Consider the following 17,305-nt stretch of genomic DNA (forward strand, 5'->3'; position numbering starts at 1 on the left):
GAATGACCATTTCTTTTTCAAAAAACGAGTGACAAGTGTTCAAATATAGCGCAGTTTGGAACGAAGCCCCCAGTATCCAGTGCCAGTTGTCACGGACCGTGTGCGACACAGACCCTCGAGTGCCCAGCTCCTCATTCCCGGAGCACAGTCCCAGCGGGGTCTCCGCCTCGCCGCCGTCCCCTCAGCCGCGGAGCTCGGGCCGAGCGCGGGGCGATCCGCGGGGAGCCTCCACATCCCCACAGCGCCGCGGGGCGGGGAGGGGAGCGCTGGGGCCGCCCGCTGGCGGCCGAGGGGAAGCGGCGGCGCCAGGAGAGGGGCGCCGGCTCCGCCCCGGCGGCCGCGGGGCGTGGGGCTGCTCTCGGCCGCGGCGGCGGGGACGGCGGTAGCGGCGGGGTCCGCGTTGGCCGCCGGCGGGGACCCAGTGCTGCCCCGCCGCGCCCGCCCGCCCCATCGCACGCTGTTGTCATGGAGGAGCCAAGATGGCGGCGCTGGCCTACACCGGGGGCAAGCGGGAGATCAACTACTACTTCAGCGTGAGGAGCGCCAAGGCGCTGGCGCTGGGCGCCGTCCTGCTCCTCACCGCCTGCCACGCCGCCTCCCGCCGCTACCGAGGTGAGGGGGCGGCCGCGGGCGCTCCGCGGGGGGCCGCGGCTGCCGGGCAGGGGAGGCGGAGCCCCGGTGGAGCCCCGGCGGCGCTCGGGAACCGCGGCCGTGCAGGGAGGGCGGCGGGTCTCTACGCCCGGGGAAGCCGCGGCCGGTCGGGGCCGTGCGGGCAGCGCGGCTCCGCGGGTCGTCGGCTGCCGCGGGACGCGAGCCCGGGGGACAGCGGCGGCGGGGACCTGGCTGCGGGGCCCTGCGGGCCCGGCGCGGGGGTCGCCGCAGGCTGCGCCGGCCGGGCGAGGCCCCGCGGAGAGAGGGCGGCGATGAGGCTGGCGGGGCTGCGGCGGTGCGGTGTTCGCGCTGAGCAGCTCCGGGGCCCGGCCTGCGGCAGGTGAAGCTGCAGGGCTAGGGGGTGCCTTCTTCCCTGTCACTGGTTCCCATACGGGATGATTAATGACTAATTACCTGGCAATTAGTGGTTAAAGTCTTAATTGGTACGAGATTTGGTACATGTTGTTTCACTCTTTGAACCATCGCCTCACACTTAAGGAAAGCAGCCGCTCTGGTGGCTGAAGCGAAGCGGAGAGCTGTTTGGTTTCACGTGCTGTCGGTGGCCATGGCCAAGCCCCGGGGACCGAGCAGCCGTGGCAGTGACCGGCTGAGCACGGTGCACCTCGGTTACAGGGCGCTGGCAGCTCCGCTCGCCCCTCCTCGCTAGGCTTGTTTTGGCCCTGAAGCACAGAATCTTGGCATGATCCGTACATGCAAATGGAAGTGCTGAAGGAAATATTTACTTGTTTCCGTGTCACGCTAAAAAGAGCGGTGTGTTTTTGTGAGTAAATCAAAAAGTTGATGTGTAGGGAGATCACCGCGGCTCCGTTTGTTGTGGGACAGCTGGTGTCGTGTTCTAACGCTGGCTGCCAGCATTCGTGGGAGACAAGGCTGAGGCAGTTCATTGTGGAAATGGGAAAAGGGATAGGGATCTTTATGTATACAATTCCCTAGATTCACCCTCTAGCTGGCATGTCAGTAAGTCTGATAAACTGACTAGTGTTAAACTGGAAGACATGGAAGCATTTACTGAATTCTAGAGTAGCTCGAGCATGAGGTAATTGAAATTGCCTTTTTTGCAGTGTTTCTTAAGGCACAAGGGAGTCACAAAACCAGACAGGAGGAAGGTGGCAAATTTTTAGAGGGATTGCAAAACTAAAAAATAGGGACTGCCGTATCAAGCAGGTGACAAGGAAAATATTCTGGGAGAGTTAATGAGGGGGGTGAGTCACAGACTGCAAAATGGTGAGAATCTGCTGGCCTTTATGTAAATTGATATGGTCTGTATGGATTGTTACTAACCTTTCAAGTTTTTCACCTAAGGCTTCTAGTTTCTTGAAGCAATTAGAAGATAGGGGAAAGGTTCTCCCATAACTGTTTGAAAGGTAGGAGGGCATGGAGTCATAGTGAAACCAGAGTAACCAATTTGGGCTTCTATGAACATACAATGTTCAAATAAACAGTTTAGAAAAGGAGAGTGAAAAATTTATAGCAGGTGAATTTTTAGGATAGATAGAAGCACTTTTATCAGAGAGATAAAACTTGCAAACCTGCAGTGATAGCAAACAGTTGAAATTAAGCAAATGGCCCAATACTGTTGACAATTAATGAAAAAACCAGAGGTTTTCACCGATATTACACAGCTAAAGCTAACTGGCACCTCACTTACTCTCAGTTGTGTTGGTCACCCCCTCTTAGTAGTGGTATAATAGAAGTTGGAAAGCATGTACAAAAGAGCAACACAAATGGCAGGAGAATGAAACAATGAAGAAATAATGAAACAGAATAAAATTCTGTAGCCTGGAGAGAAACATAGTAACTTATTAATGATCGCAAATAGTAGGACTTATTGGGGCAATAAATTAATTGTTACTGTGTTTCAGTTGATACAAAAAAGTATCAACTGAAAAGTTAAACAGCAAGCAATTCATTTAAAATGATCACAAGAAAACACTTTCTTTTCCACATAAGACATTTTATACGAAAAGTATCCTGAAAAGGGTTATCGTGATTTCAAGAGGGGTGGATGAGGTGGGGCTGCAAACAGGCTGAAAGTTGTCAGGCGGTGAAAGCCAGGCCATGTCACAGAAAGGATTGCTGTGTTTGTTGTGCTTTTATATTTTCTCTTTTGTCTGATTGTCATTACACGTAAAGGTTTTAGCCAATTTTTGGCCTCAGTAATGCAAGTACGTATTATTGAGAGGAGCAGCCCAGTGTACTTCCCAGTCAAACTTGCCTGTATAAAATTTACTTGTATGAAAAGATGCTGAACTGGCATTGTGGAAGATCAGATTCATAACAGGGGGGACTGTAATATTTAGGGGTCACCTACATTTTTTTTACAAAAGAACATGAATTAAGAGAAGGTACAGACTGTCTTAAGCTTTTGAAGAGTTAAGTGGATTGAATGTTCACATACTCTCCAGTGAATTCAGTGCTGTGTGTTTTTCAGCTGTTATATTTCAAAGGTACAGTCCTAAACTTTTTTGGAAACAAGCTTTTATTTAAAATTTTGCATTCTTAAAATCAACAGTAGTAGATTCTGTTTAAAACTACATTTTTAATTTTGAAAAATAGAGAACAATTGAATTTCCAGCTCTTCAAAAAAGGGAGTATGCCTTTTAGAGAAAGCTTTGGGAAACTTAGTGCTGAATGAAGACTTTGAGATTTCACAGTTTCAATGGAATAACCATGATTTTGAGGAATGATAAATTAGAATAATGGCCATAATAAAATTCAGAGAAATTATACACTTTGTATAACGTAGTGTATCTAAGTGAGCATAAAAGGCAATGTGTTGGAAGAATAATTTACACAAAGAAAGTTTTAAAAGAGTGGTCTGTGTTTTGTGTATACAATGGCACTTGGAATTCTATTTTTCAAGTTTTGGTTCCTTTTGTTGTTGTTGTTTTTTTTTTTTTTTGGTTGGATTTTTTTGTTATTTGGCTGGTTGGTCTTTTAAGATTTCATTGATGGTTAAGAATAAGGTGTAGTGCATTAAAATGAGCATAGTTCTTTGGCTGCTATTTCATCTGAGCATTTCTGGAGGCACTGTCTGGTGTGTAACCTCCAGTTTAGTCTCTTGGCTGCTGTTTCAGTCTTGTTTATTCCCCCTCCTTCATCTTCTCCCTGTAACTTCTACAGTTATGTTTAAAGGAAGATACCAAACATCAGTAATGCTCCTAAGGAGTTTCAGGAACTTTATAATATTGCTCAGGGCAATAGTAAGATAAACAGTACCTAGAGCTGGGCAAGAAGGCATAAGCCCTTGACATGAAATATTGTCTCTATGTTTCAAATGTATACAATGTGTGACCTTTGGAATGTTCCGTCAGTGAACATACTGTAGGATGGAGGATGGTTCTATTTATGGGCAATTATTATGGTAGGAGGGCCATGGAGTACAGAGGTACTGAGTTTGAGTCATGAACTCAAGAACATCCTCCAGTCTTGAAAACTTGATTGAAAAAGGATGGTAGTTTACAAATCATGACAGACATAAGTCCAAACTGCCTTGTCCCATGGAAGAACCAGGAAGTGCCAAATAAATCTAGTACAAACCATATTTCAAATAAAGGCAGATGATTCTTCAAGCATCAGATGCGCATATGGAAAGCTCCTGTGGAAGGATGCTGTGGGTGCTAAAAACTTGAAGACTGCATGTCCAGTTCAGTAAGTCCCTGGACTGAGCATAGTTGAAGAACATTAGCAAGAACATAATGTTTACTTGGCCTCTTCTTACTCATCTCTGCATCTGCTTCTGGCCCCTGTTGAAGGCAGAATACCAGGCTAGACCGACCATTGGTCTGACTGTGAATAACTGTCCTTATTTTCTTAGCATCTTTCTCAGCAAGTTAATGGATGTCAGAGGGAGTCTAATAGGTCATGGACATTCTTTTACACAGTTCACTCTTATATCACTTTGGTACATCTCCTGGTTATCATCATCTGCAAAGTGGAGGACTTTGTATCAGTAGTAACTCTTAAGTCACCTCATTATCAAACTGGTGTTGCTTTTGATTAGATTATGGTTTTTTTCATTATTCCTGACAGTTTCATTTTTGATGCAACTTACTCAAAATGATAGTTTTTGTGAGTTTGCAAGTTTGACAATCAGGGAAATTGTATTGCTTGAAAACCAAAGTATAAGTTGAGTTTAATGAAGTGAAGGTTTCACAGAAAGTATTAGGTATGGGCAGTGGTACATTGTTTCTGCACAAGCTAGAACAAGTCCCTACCATTTCATTCGGAACCATTTCCCTGTTTGTCAGTGCTCGGAAATGCCAAGTATGACAAAAATGTTGGAGAGCAACTTCTGTTGCAGTGAATGGTGTTCAGTTTTGTTCAGTTATAAGGCAGCAGAATCTGACATGGAGTTGGGATGATTTAATAGTTGGGATGATTAACAGTCCCTGATTTAATAACTGAGATATTTTAAACTTAACATGACCTGAAACGTCACCACCTGTAAAGTTAATCTTAATTATATGCATAAAACTTACTGACTGGAAAAGACACATGCAGTTCAGAATGATCAGCAAACTGTCATGTGAATGTTTTGGGTGTTTTTTTTTGCATTTTGACCATATCACCTGTTCTAAGGTGACCACACGACCATATGTCTTAAACAGGGAGATGTATCAGACTCTTCTGCAAAGCTTGTGATGAGTTTTGTGTTCTATACAAGATGTTGTGCATGATGATTCTGTGTAGAAGATTATTTATCTCAGCAGTTGTATTCTTTAAGTTCATGTTAGTGTATTCTGGATTGTAGATAGAGTGGATTGGCATCTTTTAAAGGAAATGACATTTTAAGTCACAGCCTCTTTCTGGCAGCAGAACTGGGATCACTAACATTTTGTGGGTGGGGTGGGATTTTTAGAACAGTGTTGTATAATAAGTGAGAAGGCAACTTGCAGAAAGTTGTGCAAGATGTATTTACAATCAGTTTGATTTGTTCATGGTGTTGACTGTTTCAATTTCTGTTTTTCAAATGTTGTCAAATTATTTTTTATAATAGCAATGGGACTATGTTTTACCTTTCATGTGTCTGAATTCTAATCTTGATGTAACATTTTAAAGGTGGCGATACATGTGAGTATCTTCTGTCCAGTGGGAGATTTCTTGGAGAAAAAGTATGGCAACCTCACAGTTGTATGATGCATAAGTATAAAAATAGGTAAGGAAACTCATGCCTTGTGTTTATCTGGAAAGAAGAGTCTTGAATGACTGAAGCTATAGTAGTTGCAGTGTCATCTATTGTTCACTTTATATCTGATTCTCTAGGCTTTCAAAAATATACAACATTTACCAGAAGGAAGTCTTTTCCTAGTACTTTATCTGTGTGTCTGCAGTGTTTACCGTGGTTGTATTTCTGTATAAAAATACAAATAAATGTTGGTGATAGAGGTATTGGCACAAGTTATGGAGAGCCACATGAGGCTGCATATGTCACTCTCAGGTTGCTGACCTTACGTGTCAGATTGCAAATAAAAATATCCCAAATAAAATTACCAATCACTTTTTTTCACCTACTAGCAAGAGAACTTCTATTTATTTTTTTTTTTTTAAGAATTATGCTGTATATTACCACTGCACACATAATTGGAAAACCTGCTTGGATGTTTGCCTAATCACATTAGTAGGAGACTTCATTTTCAATTCTATGTAAATTGTACTAAACTTTTTATTAATTCAGCATGTTTTTAAAAAATTACCATGCCTTAGAGCTGGATATGATATTTAGAATTATCTATATAGCTCTGTATATTTTCAGAATACTTCTTTCTAAGATATAAATTTTCTGTAACACTAATGTTGCTGTTTTGTTTTACAGTGAAGCAAAAAATTGCCTCATAGACAAACATGTTGTGTTTATAGGAGATTCTAGAATTCGACAGCTGTTCTATTCATTTATAAAACTCATAAATCCTCAAGTCAAAGAAGAGGGAATTAAGGTGAGATAGTTTATTTTGATGATTGATTTTTTTTTCTTCCTGATTTACCTTATAACTCTCTTCTAAACTTCAAAAAAGCAAACTGTACTGTTTGCTGGCCTAGCCCTCAGGAGGAAAAAGCACAGGAAGGCATTTTGAAGAAGAACAAGATTAAGCCCAAAAAATTGTTTGGGTACAGATGAGGTAATTGTGAATCTGAGAAGAGAAATAGGAAGCTCAAGAGAAAGCTTGTGGCAGCCTGGGAATAAATTAATGAAGCTGATTTGTCCCTTAGCAATTTATGCTTCATATTTGGTTTCTTGATGAGGAAATGATTGCTCCTTTGTGTGTTTTTAAATAGTAGTAATTTGTGTCTTGTAATTTGTCATTTAAAATGTCAGTTAAATTGCTGATCTAATCTGTTCATAAAAATCCTTGGGGCAATGACAGATTTCCAGGTCTAACTTGAAGCTGAAACTAAAAATAGTTTCAGGTCTTACCTTCTTTTTCATCACTGAAGAGCTGTCTGAACTTTATAAGGTGAAGCATGTAAACCGTGGCCGGGTGGAAAAAGGAAGAAAGGATTTAGCTGCATCATTTGTTTAACAGACTGTTGATTTCTTTTGCTATATCATAATTCTTAGGCACATGGCTTCATAGATGTATGTACATATGTGATGGAAAAGACACCTTTCATTTTCAACAGTACATCAGATTTGTTAATTATTTAGTAATTCTGTCACTTAGAAATGCAAGCTGGCAGCTTGTCCAGCACTCAGCATGCAGTCACTTCCACTTGTCAAAACAAAATGTTTGATTGATCCAAGAACTCCCGTTTTCCTAGTCAATTGGTTAGGTCACTGTTGCTGCCCAAAAGTAAGTAATGGTGGGATGACAGAGTGTTACAACTGATTCTGAGTTGAGAGTATCTTTTGTCAAATGTTACTGAAATCAAGATCTCAGTTTGGAGAAGTACACTTGTTCTTATGGACCAGGATTGAAATTAATACTGTATTTAATAATTCTAAAGGAGGATTGTGTATGCATGTCTGACTCCTTCCTTTCTGATTTCTTACAGTTTTTACTCACAAAATTTAATAATGCATTCCATATTTTATTTCTGACTGAGATTATTTTCTTTTATTATTTAATTAAAACTATGTTGGTTGTTTTGTGCAAAGGAGATGGGCAGATGAAAAGGAAGGCTGGAGAAAGGCAGTGTAAGCAAAGAATGAGGAAAAAGTCCTAAGTTTTTCTTGCATTGGGAGGCTAAATTTAGGAAAATATTTGATACCTTTGTAACGGGGTGAACAGAAAGCATTTCAGACTTTGTTGGCTAGATTTCTTCCAGGAACAATAAACTGTTTATTTGAGTAGCTTGTTTGATCAAGAAAGCAGCATAAATATTTTGCGTGCGTACACTGACGAGTTTATACAAGAAATATCCTTCCCACTGAAAATAAACCTTTGGGTGAGAGCAAGTTAGCATAGGTATGTAAATATTTTGGTTTCATTCTGAAAGTTTTTCTTACTTTGTTTTTATTGTTTTGGGGTTTTTTTGACAGCATGGAAATATCCCATTTGAAGATAAATCTGCTTCAATTAAAGTGGTAAGTTTTTATCTAGCGTTAAATTGCAAGTCATAATCACGTTATTATTTCATCCAATGTAATTAAAATTTCAGTCAGAACTGAAAATTCAAAAGAAGATAAAGACCATCAACATTCTTTACAGATATTTCAGAGTGTATCTTAACGTACTATATTTTGAGAGAATTTGTCATGGAGTACTTGTATGGTGGCTTAGTTGTGGGCATAAGCTCTGGAACTGTGTATAATTTTTCTTTTTGTCAGATCTTATAATTTGGCCATCCCAAGAATAGCTTTTGCCAGGAAGTTTACTCTTTTCATGCTGTAAGAATATGTATCTGGGTCTAACTTCCTTGGATTGCTAATTGTAATTGCCACTGAGTTTTCTATGCTATCCCAACAAGTATTCTTTCCACTGTTCTTGCATGGAGAGATAAGTACAATGTTGATTATAATGTGGATATTTAAAAAAAGAAAACAAACAAAGTACTTGAGGCTAGTTTTTCTGAAGGGCTCTGTTCTCTCTGCCCAGGCAATGGAAATGCTGTCCTCAATAGCTTTCTTTGCTTCCCATGGCAGCTCTCAGCAGTGCTGGCATTGTGCTAATCATGTATTTATTTGTGCCCAGAAGAAAACTCATTCTCTATTCACCAAAAGCAAAGAAGCAGTGTGTTTGCTGAGTTGTCTGAAAGCGGGTTTTCAGTACCTGTTTGTGTACATGGTTAAGACTTAGGGTACAGAATAACATTTTCAGGTGTAAGCCAATGGCAGTTTAAGCAGGTGCTGACCCACTCTGTTGCCCTTCACAGTATGTTCCTGTGTTTGTGCTGCAACCAGCACTGGTAAGCTGTGGAGTGGGTTGTTTCAGGAGTCAATTGAGCCAAAAAGTTCCTTTGCAGGATTCCTTTTTGATCAAGTCTGATGTGGCTCATCGTGTGGTTATCTGAATGCTGGAAAACAATTCAGAACACAAGGCAGGAAAAAGGTGCCAATGCAGTGTCATTTGCATTGGGCTGCCCTGAAAAGATCACATCTTCAAAACTCCTTAAGCCTTGGTAGGTACCAGACCACCAAGATTTGAGATGGCAGGTGTGGGATTTTGGGAGATATCTGGGTAGTTAAGAGTATATTCCCAGTCTGCTTCTTCCTTGTTTTGATACAGTATTGCTCTTCGACATTATTGGCATAGTAGCTGAATTTCCACATTCAGATTGGCTGTGACCCAATAATCCAAATGTGGAAAATACTTGACTAACAAAAGAGAAAATTAGTGGGAACAAGTGGAGCGTTTAGTTTTGCCCTTTCTAGTCATCACAGTGACTCCTCTGTCCTTTAGCCATGGCAGAGGACAGCATGGCTGCTCACAGGTTCCACAGACAAATAATGAGTTGACAATACTCAAGTGAACTACCAAAATCTAACAAACCAAAGGGGTGGAAGATAGAGATTTCCTCTTTGCTGATAGTGTTTCAACATTCTGTGTTAAAAAGTTTCCTCACAATAGTTTTTGCATGCGTAGTCCCTGCCATTTCACTTTAACATGTATTTTTAGACTGTTCAGTAGTGCTGTTTTAAGGACTAACTAAATGCTAGGAAGTCATGGCTTTACCTGGGAGACATAGTAGCACTAGTCTAGACTGTTCTTCTGGATGAAAGTTGAGCAGTGCTTCTGGCAATTTAAAGAATGCTGGTAGATAATGTGTTTAATATCCACAACACTATTAGATTTAAACAGCTGATAATTTATGAAGTTTTAAGGTGAATTATTAGGTTTTGGTTTTGTTTGAAAATTATTATTTCATGCTATCAATTATTTTAAGCATTGGAACAAAAAAAAACCCTGCTGGTAAAAATGTGGGAAATTGAGCAAAAAGCAAGTTCTAGGAAGTTATAGATGTGACCTTGGATTTATCCGTTATAGAAATCCCATATGGCAGACATTAAAAAATCATCTTTTTGGTGAAATTCCAACTTCTGACCTACAAATAAAAATTTGTTTCTCATGAGGGAAGAATTCTGTGAGTTTGTTGGCTTTTTTCCCCTTTTTTTTCTTTGCTTTCTGTTTTCCATGCTAGAGTAAGATGCCAGGCTTTTCATGCTAACTGCAAAGCAAATCACACCCTGGGCCAAATGTTGTTCAAGGTTGAATTGATGGCAGTTAGTTAGGTTTTTTGCATTTTTTGGTTTTAGTGTACTGATTGTCTTTTAAGCTTACAGAGTAACTCTGCCTTTATTTTACAGGATTTTCTATGGTATCCAGAAGTTAATGGCTCTATGAGGCAACGTATCAAATCTTGGACTGAGGTTTGTTTTAAGAGATCTAAAATTTGTCTTCAGAGTAATGAAAAGGAGATGTGTACTGGTGTATGTGTTTCTGGATATCTCCTGGTCTTCCAAGGATGCTATCACTTGGACCAGAAAAACCCCTAAGCAAAGTAGAAAAACCCTACATCCTAGGGGAAGGTTAATTCATCCTATTAAGAGCTAAAAGAAATTCAGTCTGGTTTGGCATTTTACTTCCTCTGTGGCTGCAAAGGCTCCACTTTAATGTGAACAAATATTTTCATCCTTAGGGATCCATTCCAACTTGAGCTATACTATGATTCTATGATTTTGTATTAGTGTTAATTTGAGTGTTTCAGACTTAAGGACAAGTTAATTTGCAAAGTCAAGAATTGTTTCTTTGAGGAATTTTGAAGAATTCTTTCTTTGAATTCTTTGAAGAATTTTGTTTTCAATATTTCCCTCAACAATTAACATAATAATTAATTTATATGTTTCAGTTATGATGCAGATTGCCATGTTATTCTGTAACTCTGACAAATGTAATAGATTTACAGATTGGCAACTAATTTTTTCTTTTTTCTTCCTTTGTTGACCTTTAAATAGCCTGGAGTTATTTAGTAGTAGCCCATGGTGATTCTTTTGCCATCCTGTTGGTCATTCTTGCACAATGCCTTCTATCAGGATAGCTGAAATTATCCTTTGGTTTTCTTTTTCTGTGGTTTCTACAAAAATTGAGAGCTGCTAATTTTCCTTGCTGTGCCAGGATGAACTTTGTACCAAGGTGCTCAGGACTGTTTGTTTCCTTGTGCTCTTCTGTTTGAATACAGTGGCTCTTGTCCTTGTCCTACATAGAACTGTCAAATCTTTGAGGTAACAATTGTCAGTACAGCAGCTCTAACAGTTGTTTGACAATGCTGAGACCGAGAGAAAAAGTTCAGTATTGTGACCTACAGTTTACTTGACATTAAGAGAAGATGTTTAAACAGCTTTTAAAGAGAACTTAGGCTGCTAAATGATTGTAGGTGCTTATTGATACTTCACGCTTTTGTAGATTCTATTATGTGAAAATTCAGGTATCTCATATATTTCAAGTATATGTTCTCTCTAATATATCTGCAGTCTACTGTTTTGTAATGATTAGCTGATGGACAAATGAGTCACAGTTAATTAAGATAGAGGTCTTAATAATAAGTATAATTTCCAAATATTTTGAAACTAATTCCTTTTTATTTTTGTGTCTTAGGGTTCTGTGGCAAAACCTCATATAATTGTAGTAGGAGCTGCCACGGTAAGTTATACATGTATGAGGCATTTTAGTAAAGAAGGAAATTCTTGTAGGATAATTTTAATGTTTTCAAGTTGGTTACATGATCAAGTTGTTAAACCCAGTTTATTATAAAATATCGATTCTCAGGGAATTTGCTGTTACTCAAAGTGGTTTTAAGATATCAGGTATACTTGATTATAGCTGTGTGATGTACAGTACTTGGTTTTTGTTAGCGATACTGGTTAATAAGTGTTAATGAGCTTTAACCTCGCTAATAGTTTTAATTAAAAGCAGATTATTAATTTTAAAAGTTAAATAAAGTATATGCATACTAACTGAGATGTATTTTTAATACACCTTATTCAGTCACAGAATTCTGCTTTTGAGCATAGGCCAATCTGGGATGGTCTCTTTGACCACACATATTTCTTTTATATGTGTATATATATATATGGGTAAAAATCGTAACTTTACATAATTCAACAATCAAAGAGATTGCATTTCCTGAACCTTGTTCCACTGGAAGGTTCCACCACTGCTATGCACTGCATCATAGAAAACAGGGCTGACAAAGACCAGAAGAGGTCTCCTAACCCATCAGTTTCCCACTATGCAGGATCATTGCTACCTGTGTTGCACGTGACAAGTCAGCCAGGGATCAAGAAAACTTCCAGGGATCAAGAGCCCCCCAAGTAGTCTGTTCTAGTAATAAAGTCAAGTCAAACAAATGCTCATCTCATTGTTTCCACATTTAATGTTCCTTACTTCCAAATACCTGGAAACTGGAATTTGAAAGGAATATTTTCATACCAATTGAAACGTAAAGAGGGGAAAATGTGTTGCATTTTAAACAAAATCCTTCAAAAGCAGTTTGGTTTAGAAAGAGTTTAGGCACTCTACCAATCTGGAAGGTTCTGGGCATGCCCATCTAAGGATGAATTCCCTCAATTTTAAAGGGAAGTCATGTGTGATTGTAGACCTCCACACATTTCCTGAGGGATCAAAAATTCTCATTTTCCATCAAGTTAACCCCTAAGTTCCCTTCCTCTGTAGGATCCACATAAATATTTGAGCTTTAGGAATCATAGTAAGCCTAGAATATCTCTTCTCAGTCTGAGAATGTAGCATGTATTACTAGGATGAGTCATTGTATTTCATACAGAAAATGCCATTATATATGGATAATGTTCTGGCGTGCAGAAAGTCAGGTTGCAAAACTGCAGAATACTAAGCTAAATAATTCCCTATACTCAGATGTATACATTAGCCATAGCTTGTTGCCTTTTGTGGACAGCAGGAGATACAAACTAACAATATGCAGGGGAGGCTCTGCTCTTTTTAACACTAGTGTATTTATACAAAACATTTAATATGATACCTAGAGTTGGACAAAGATAAACATCCCCTGTTTCACGGGACTTCCAAAAAAATAAAAGTTTCCAAAATCACACACATCAGCAACCTCACCAGCTGACACTGGTGTGGTAACCTGCCACTAGGTTAACGTGGTATGTGCTCTTGGACTTTGCAGCATTTTGAAATTTACCTATATCTTTAACTCAGCTCTTGGTTTGGTCATGCTGCTTTGGCCTGGACATGTCTTAAGATGTCAACTGCATAACAGTTTATAAATAGAAGTAAAGTCTTATAAGCTGGAGAAACTCCAGCTCATTCAAAACTCAGTTTCTTGCTTATTTTGGGAAAAGGAGCTTCTCTAAGAATGTCACTACAGTGCTTTGCTTCTTAATTCCTGACTTCCTGCTGAATGGAATGTGCTGCTTTAACTGTCTGTACAATGCTGTTGGTGTTTCATAAGTATTTAGCTGCTGGGAAAAACTGCTTTTTTTTTTCCAGTGTGAGTTCTCAGAGCCAGCTGTTTGTTATTTGGTTAATTTATGTTGAATAATATTAACAGGAAGTGCATGAATCAGTGTACTTAGCTTACAGTAAAATTTTTATATAGAAATTTAGAAATAACTACAGTTTGCTACATTTAAGGTAATTGTTCTAGTTTTGCTTTTTTCAGTTTTTACCAGGTTAGCAGAGATACAGTAGCACTTAAAAAAAAATGCTATATCCATTTTTCATGCAGTGTGGGAAATTATTTTCAAAAGTTTGGAGGAATTCTTGTGCGGCTGTAGCATTCTCCCAGTCATTCCCTATGGAAGATTAAACCTGAAATTAAAATAGCTCTTGGTTTTTTGGTTTTTGGTTTTGTTTTTTTTTTTCCTTTGTGAGTATCTGCAAAACAGATGGGAATAGGGGAACTTGATATCACCATCAAGTTTGTTTGCATGCATCTCTTGCTGTGGTCAGTTTTTCTTGAGTAGAATTGACTGAACTGGCCATGATTTTTCAGTAACAAGTCTGGCTTTGCTGCTTCATTGTTGGATAAAGCCAAGAGACTTTGAATTAAAACATCTTGTGTCATTTAATTTAGGAAAAATCAAATATACACATAAGTTGAATATTAAATACTCTGTATTTAGGTGATCTGGTTAAATGCAAGTGTCTGTCTAGACCTCTGCTTGGGCCAAAAGAAATTATTTAGAGCTTTTGAATAGAAAACTGAAGAAATAGTTTTAGCTAGCTGTATAGAAATAATGAAAAATAGCTACTAACAGAGCAAGGGAATCAATTAGTTAAGGGTCCACAGACATACAGGTTCTGAATCTATTTCTTTATTTCTCCAGTGGTCTATCAAGATTCACAATGGCAGCAACGAAGCCCTTGCACAATATAAAATCAATATCACTTCAATTGCACCTCTTTTGGAAAAATTAGCAATAAGTAGTGATGTTTACTGGGTCTTACAAGGTAAAGTAATGAACAGTAGGTAACAATTTGTACCATCACTGTCTGTTGAATCATTATATTGTAGAATATGGAAAACTTGAAATCCATACTGCTAACTAGCAGACTGAAAAAGGTGTTGGTTGAATTTCAATCTGTCCCTTCTTGCAGTCTTAACTAAGATGATACCTAAATAGCTGCTACTAGTGATAGAGATTTTAAAGCTCTAGCAAGAAAAGTCTTTGTCTTTTGAACTCTTAATTCTTAGTTAGCTTACTCTCAGATTCAATATGCCAGGGCTATTCTCCCTGTGCTGTGCTCCATGCATACCTCCTGGGAGTCGAGAACACAAGTGCATGCAACAGCAGTATTCCTGTGGTTTTGTTCAGTTGAGCTTTCAGATTATATTAATAATAGGAGAGGTTGAACAAGTGCAGCCTCTGTGTGTGTCTAGAATGGACATGCTCTTGAGAATACAGAGAAGTTAAGTCTCTAGAATGAAACTTGCTTCTCTACACTGTGACGACAAATCATGGCTCACAATGAGTGAGTGACATTTTTACTGTGGCACCAAGCTCACATTGTTTTGCTTTTCTTCAATAAAGTTAATATATTTCCCTGAAACTGAACAATGAGCTCATAGGTAGAATGTGCTCCTGGTTTTTCTGCCACAGAACACAGCATTTTAGATTATCATCACTTCAGAAACATAGGCAGATTTTGAGCCCTGTTAGCAATATACTCAGCTGTACCTTTACAGTCATATCCAAGTTCCTATCAAAGATGGTTCTAGAGGTAAATCTGAATCAACAAATCAATCTTCTCCCATTCCTTTCAAAACTATGTTTATTTATGCCAGAAGCAGTTAGCTGTCAGACATCTCCCACCATTCTATTGCTAAAGATCAAGTCCATTTGAGTAATCTCTTTAATGGCCTAAATGGGAGGAGAAACAGTTTGTACACAGAGTTGTCTAGACACTGATTATCCAAACATAGGCATGAGGTAGCTAAAGTAAATCAACCTGCATCTCACAGAGTGTGTCACAGAAACAGCTTACACAGGAACTTTTAATGACTTCCAGCTGAACTTTTGATCTAGAACCACATATCACTTTCTGTTAAGCTTTACGTAATTTCTGAAGCCTGTTGGCAATTAAGTCAATCTCTTTTTCTATAAAACTGAGATTCCGCCATCAGTTAAACTGGAATCAACAGGAGCAAGTGGAATATGTTTATTGGCCCATGACTTAAGAGAAATGAGGAGCTGGTTGTTATCCACAGAAACTAGAGGATTTGAGAAAGTTTTTTTTTTTTCTCATCTGTCTATTCTGGTGCCTGTCTTCTGCCCTCTTTCCTGTGGAGTCTTTTCTTGGGAGATTCCATTGCTGAGAGGAAGCATAAGCAGCTCTTCACCATTATGTGCTTTTTCAGGATTCAGAGAAATCAAACAAGCATTCCTGTCTGGCCCAAGCTTTCTAACCTGCAAGGACATATGCATTAATAGGGAATGGTGATAAGAACATTTCATCATAAACAACTCTAGTAACTGTAACAGTCATTTATTCCTTGCTGTAAATTTTTTTCTGTACAATTAAACAATTGTGACCTCTTCAATGATAGTAACCCGTGCAACTTGAGTTAGGCAACTCTTTGACAAGTAGAAGATTAACGTGGTCATTCTTTGTCCTTTCAAATTCAGATCCTGTTTATGAAGATATGCTGAGTGAAAGTCGGAAAATGATCACTAATGAGAAAATAGATGCTTATAATGAAGCAGCTGTTCGTATTCTGAACAGCAGCTCCCGAAATTCCAAAGCTAAAGTTAAAGTGTTCAGTGTATCTAAATTGATAGCACAAGAAACTATCATGAAGTCAGCAGATGGCCTACATCTCCCTGAATCAAGCAGAGATATGGTAAGTGTTTTTGTCACTGGTCAACATTAAAAGTATTAATAGTAAAACAAGAAGTGAATGTTCTGAAATTGCAAACAGTAGAAATGTAATGAGGACCTCATTCATCGGGGAATTTTGTTCAGAAAACCCCTGTAGGTGGGAGTGCAGTCAGTTTTATAGGCATATAAAGAAAACATAATAGCAAACACATTACTGCATAACTATTTTAAAATAGCTGTTCATCCACTAGATCTCTTAGATCCTGAGTGCAAACTTCATGCTTTCATGCGTATGAATGAGTTAAGGTGGTAATGACTTGTAAAGCAGTGCTAAGAAGTAAGTCTTAACTTTTCCCCTATGTGTCCAGAAAATTTGGGTTCGTAAGGAGTATGAAGAAGATAACACACACTATAAACCTCCCTGATTGCATGGAGTGCCTCTGACTTTATTTTTTTCTCTTTTACTAACCAATATATATGTGCATGCAGTGGGCCCCTCTGAGCTTCTCGGTCTGCCCTTCTTGTGAAAGAGCTGTCCCATTATGTCACTTTTGGTTTCACTCCTTTGCAGGTTTCAGTTGCTTTAAAGTACTGGATGAATTAATGTCATCTCACCGCATGTTTCAGTCTCACTGTGATGTTTTAGAGACTTGCACTATTGTGTCTTTTTAGCAGCCAGGTTTGTGAGGCATTTTTCATTTATAGACGATCTATAGCCAGTAGAGAGAAGCCTCCTGTTCTAAGATTAGGCGATTTTGCTCTACCTCTAGGAGCTCAAGTATTTCTTGTTTGGAAGAGGTGTTTTGACTGGACTATTGAATACAACTGCATATATGGTGGGGCTGGGAGATTCTGTCTTTTTAATAAGGGAGAATTGCATGTTTTATGTC

The 17,305-nt window shown here is 39.2% G+C and overlaps 1 protein-coding gene across 2 annotated transcripts in view; it reads left to right on the top strand.

Annotated features, from left to right (window-relative positions):
- The first annotated feature begins 280 nt into the window (after positions 1-280).
- CASD1 (CAS1 domain sialic acid O acetyltransferase 1) overlaps positions 281-17,305 on the top strand; it is a 28,816-nt gene continuing 11,791 nt past the window's right edge. The window contains exons 1-8 of one of the 2 annotated variants that reach the window (XM_085050739.1): positions 281-612; positions 5,734-5,830; positions 6,488-6,608; positions 8,153-8,197; positions 10,418-10,480; positions 11,706-11,750; positions 14,423-14,546; positions 16,223-16,437. In XM_085050739.1, the coding sequence (XP_084906865.1) occupies positions 480-612; positions 5,734-5,830; positions 6,488-6,608; positions 8,153-8,197; positions 10,418-10,480; positions 11,706-11,750; positions 14,423-14,546; positions 16,223-16,437 (843 nt within the window). In that variant the 5' untranslated portion in view covers positions 281-479. Of the gene's footprint in view, positions 613-5,733; positions 5,831-6,487; positions 6,609-8,152; positions 8,198-10,417; positions 10,481-11,705; positions 11,751-14,422; positions 14,547-16,222; positions 16,438-17,305 lie in introns of those variants that run through there. The other variant, XM_085050740.1, reaches the window with a different exon arrangement.

This window comes from Lichenostomus cassidix, chromosome 2, assembly GCF_008360975.1.
Source record: "Lichenostomus cassidix isolate B80296 chromosome 2, HeHo_3.0, whole genome shotgun sequence".
Classification (NCBI taxonomy): Eukaryota; Metazoa; Chordata; class Aves; order Passeriformes; family Meliphagidae; genus Lichenostomus; species Lichenostomus cassidix.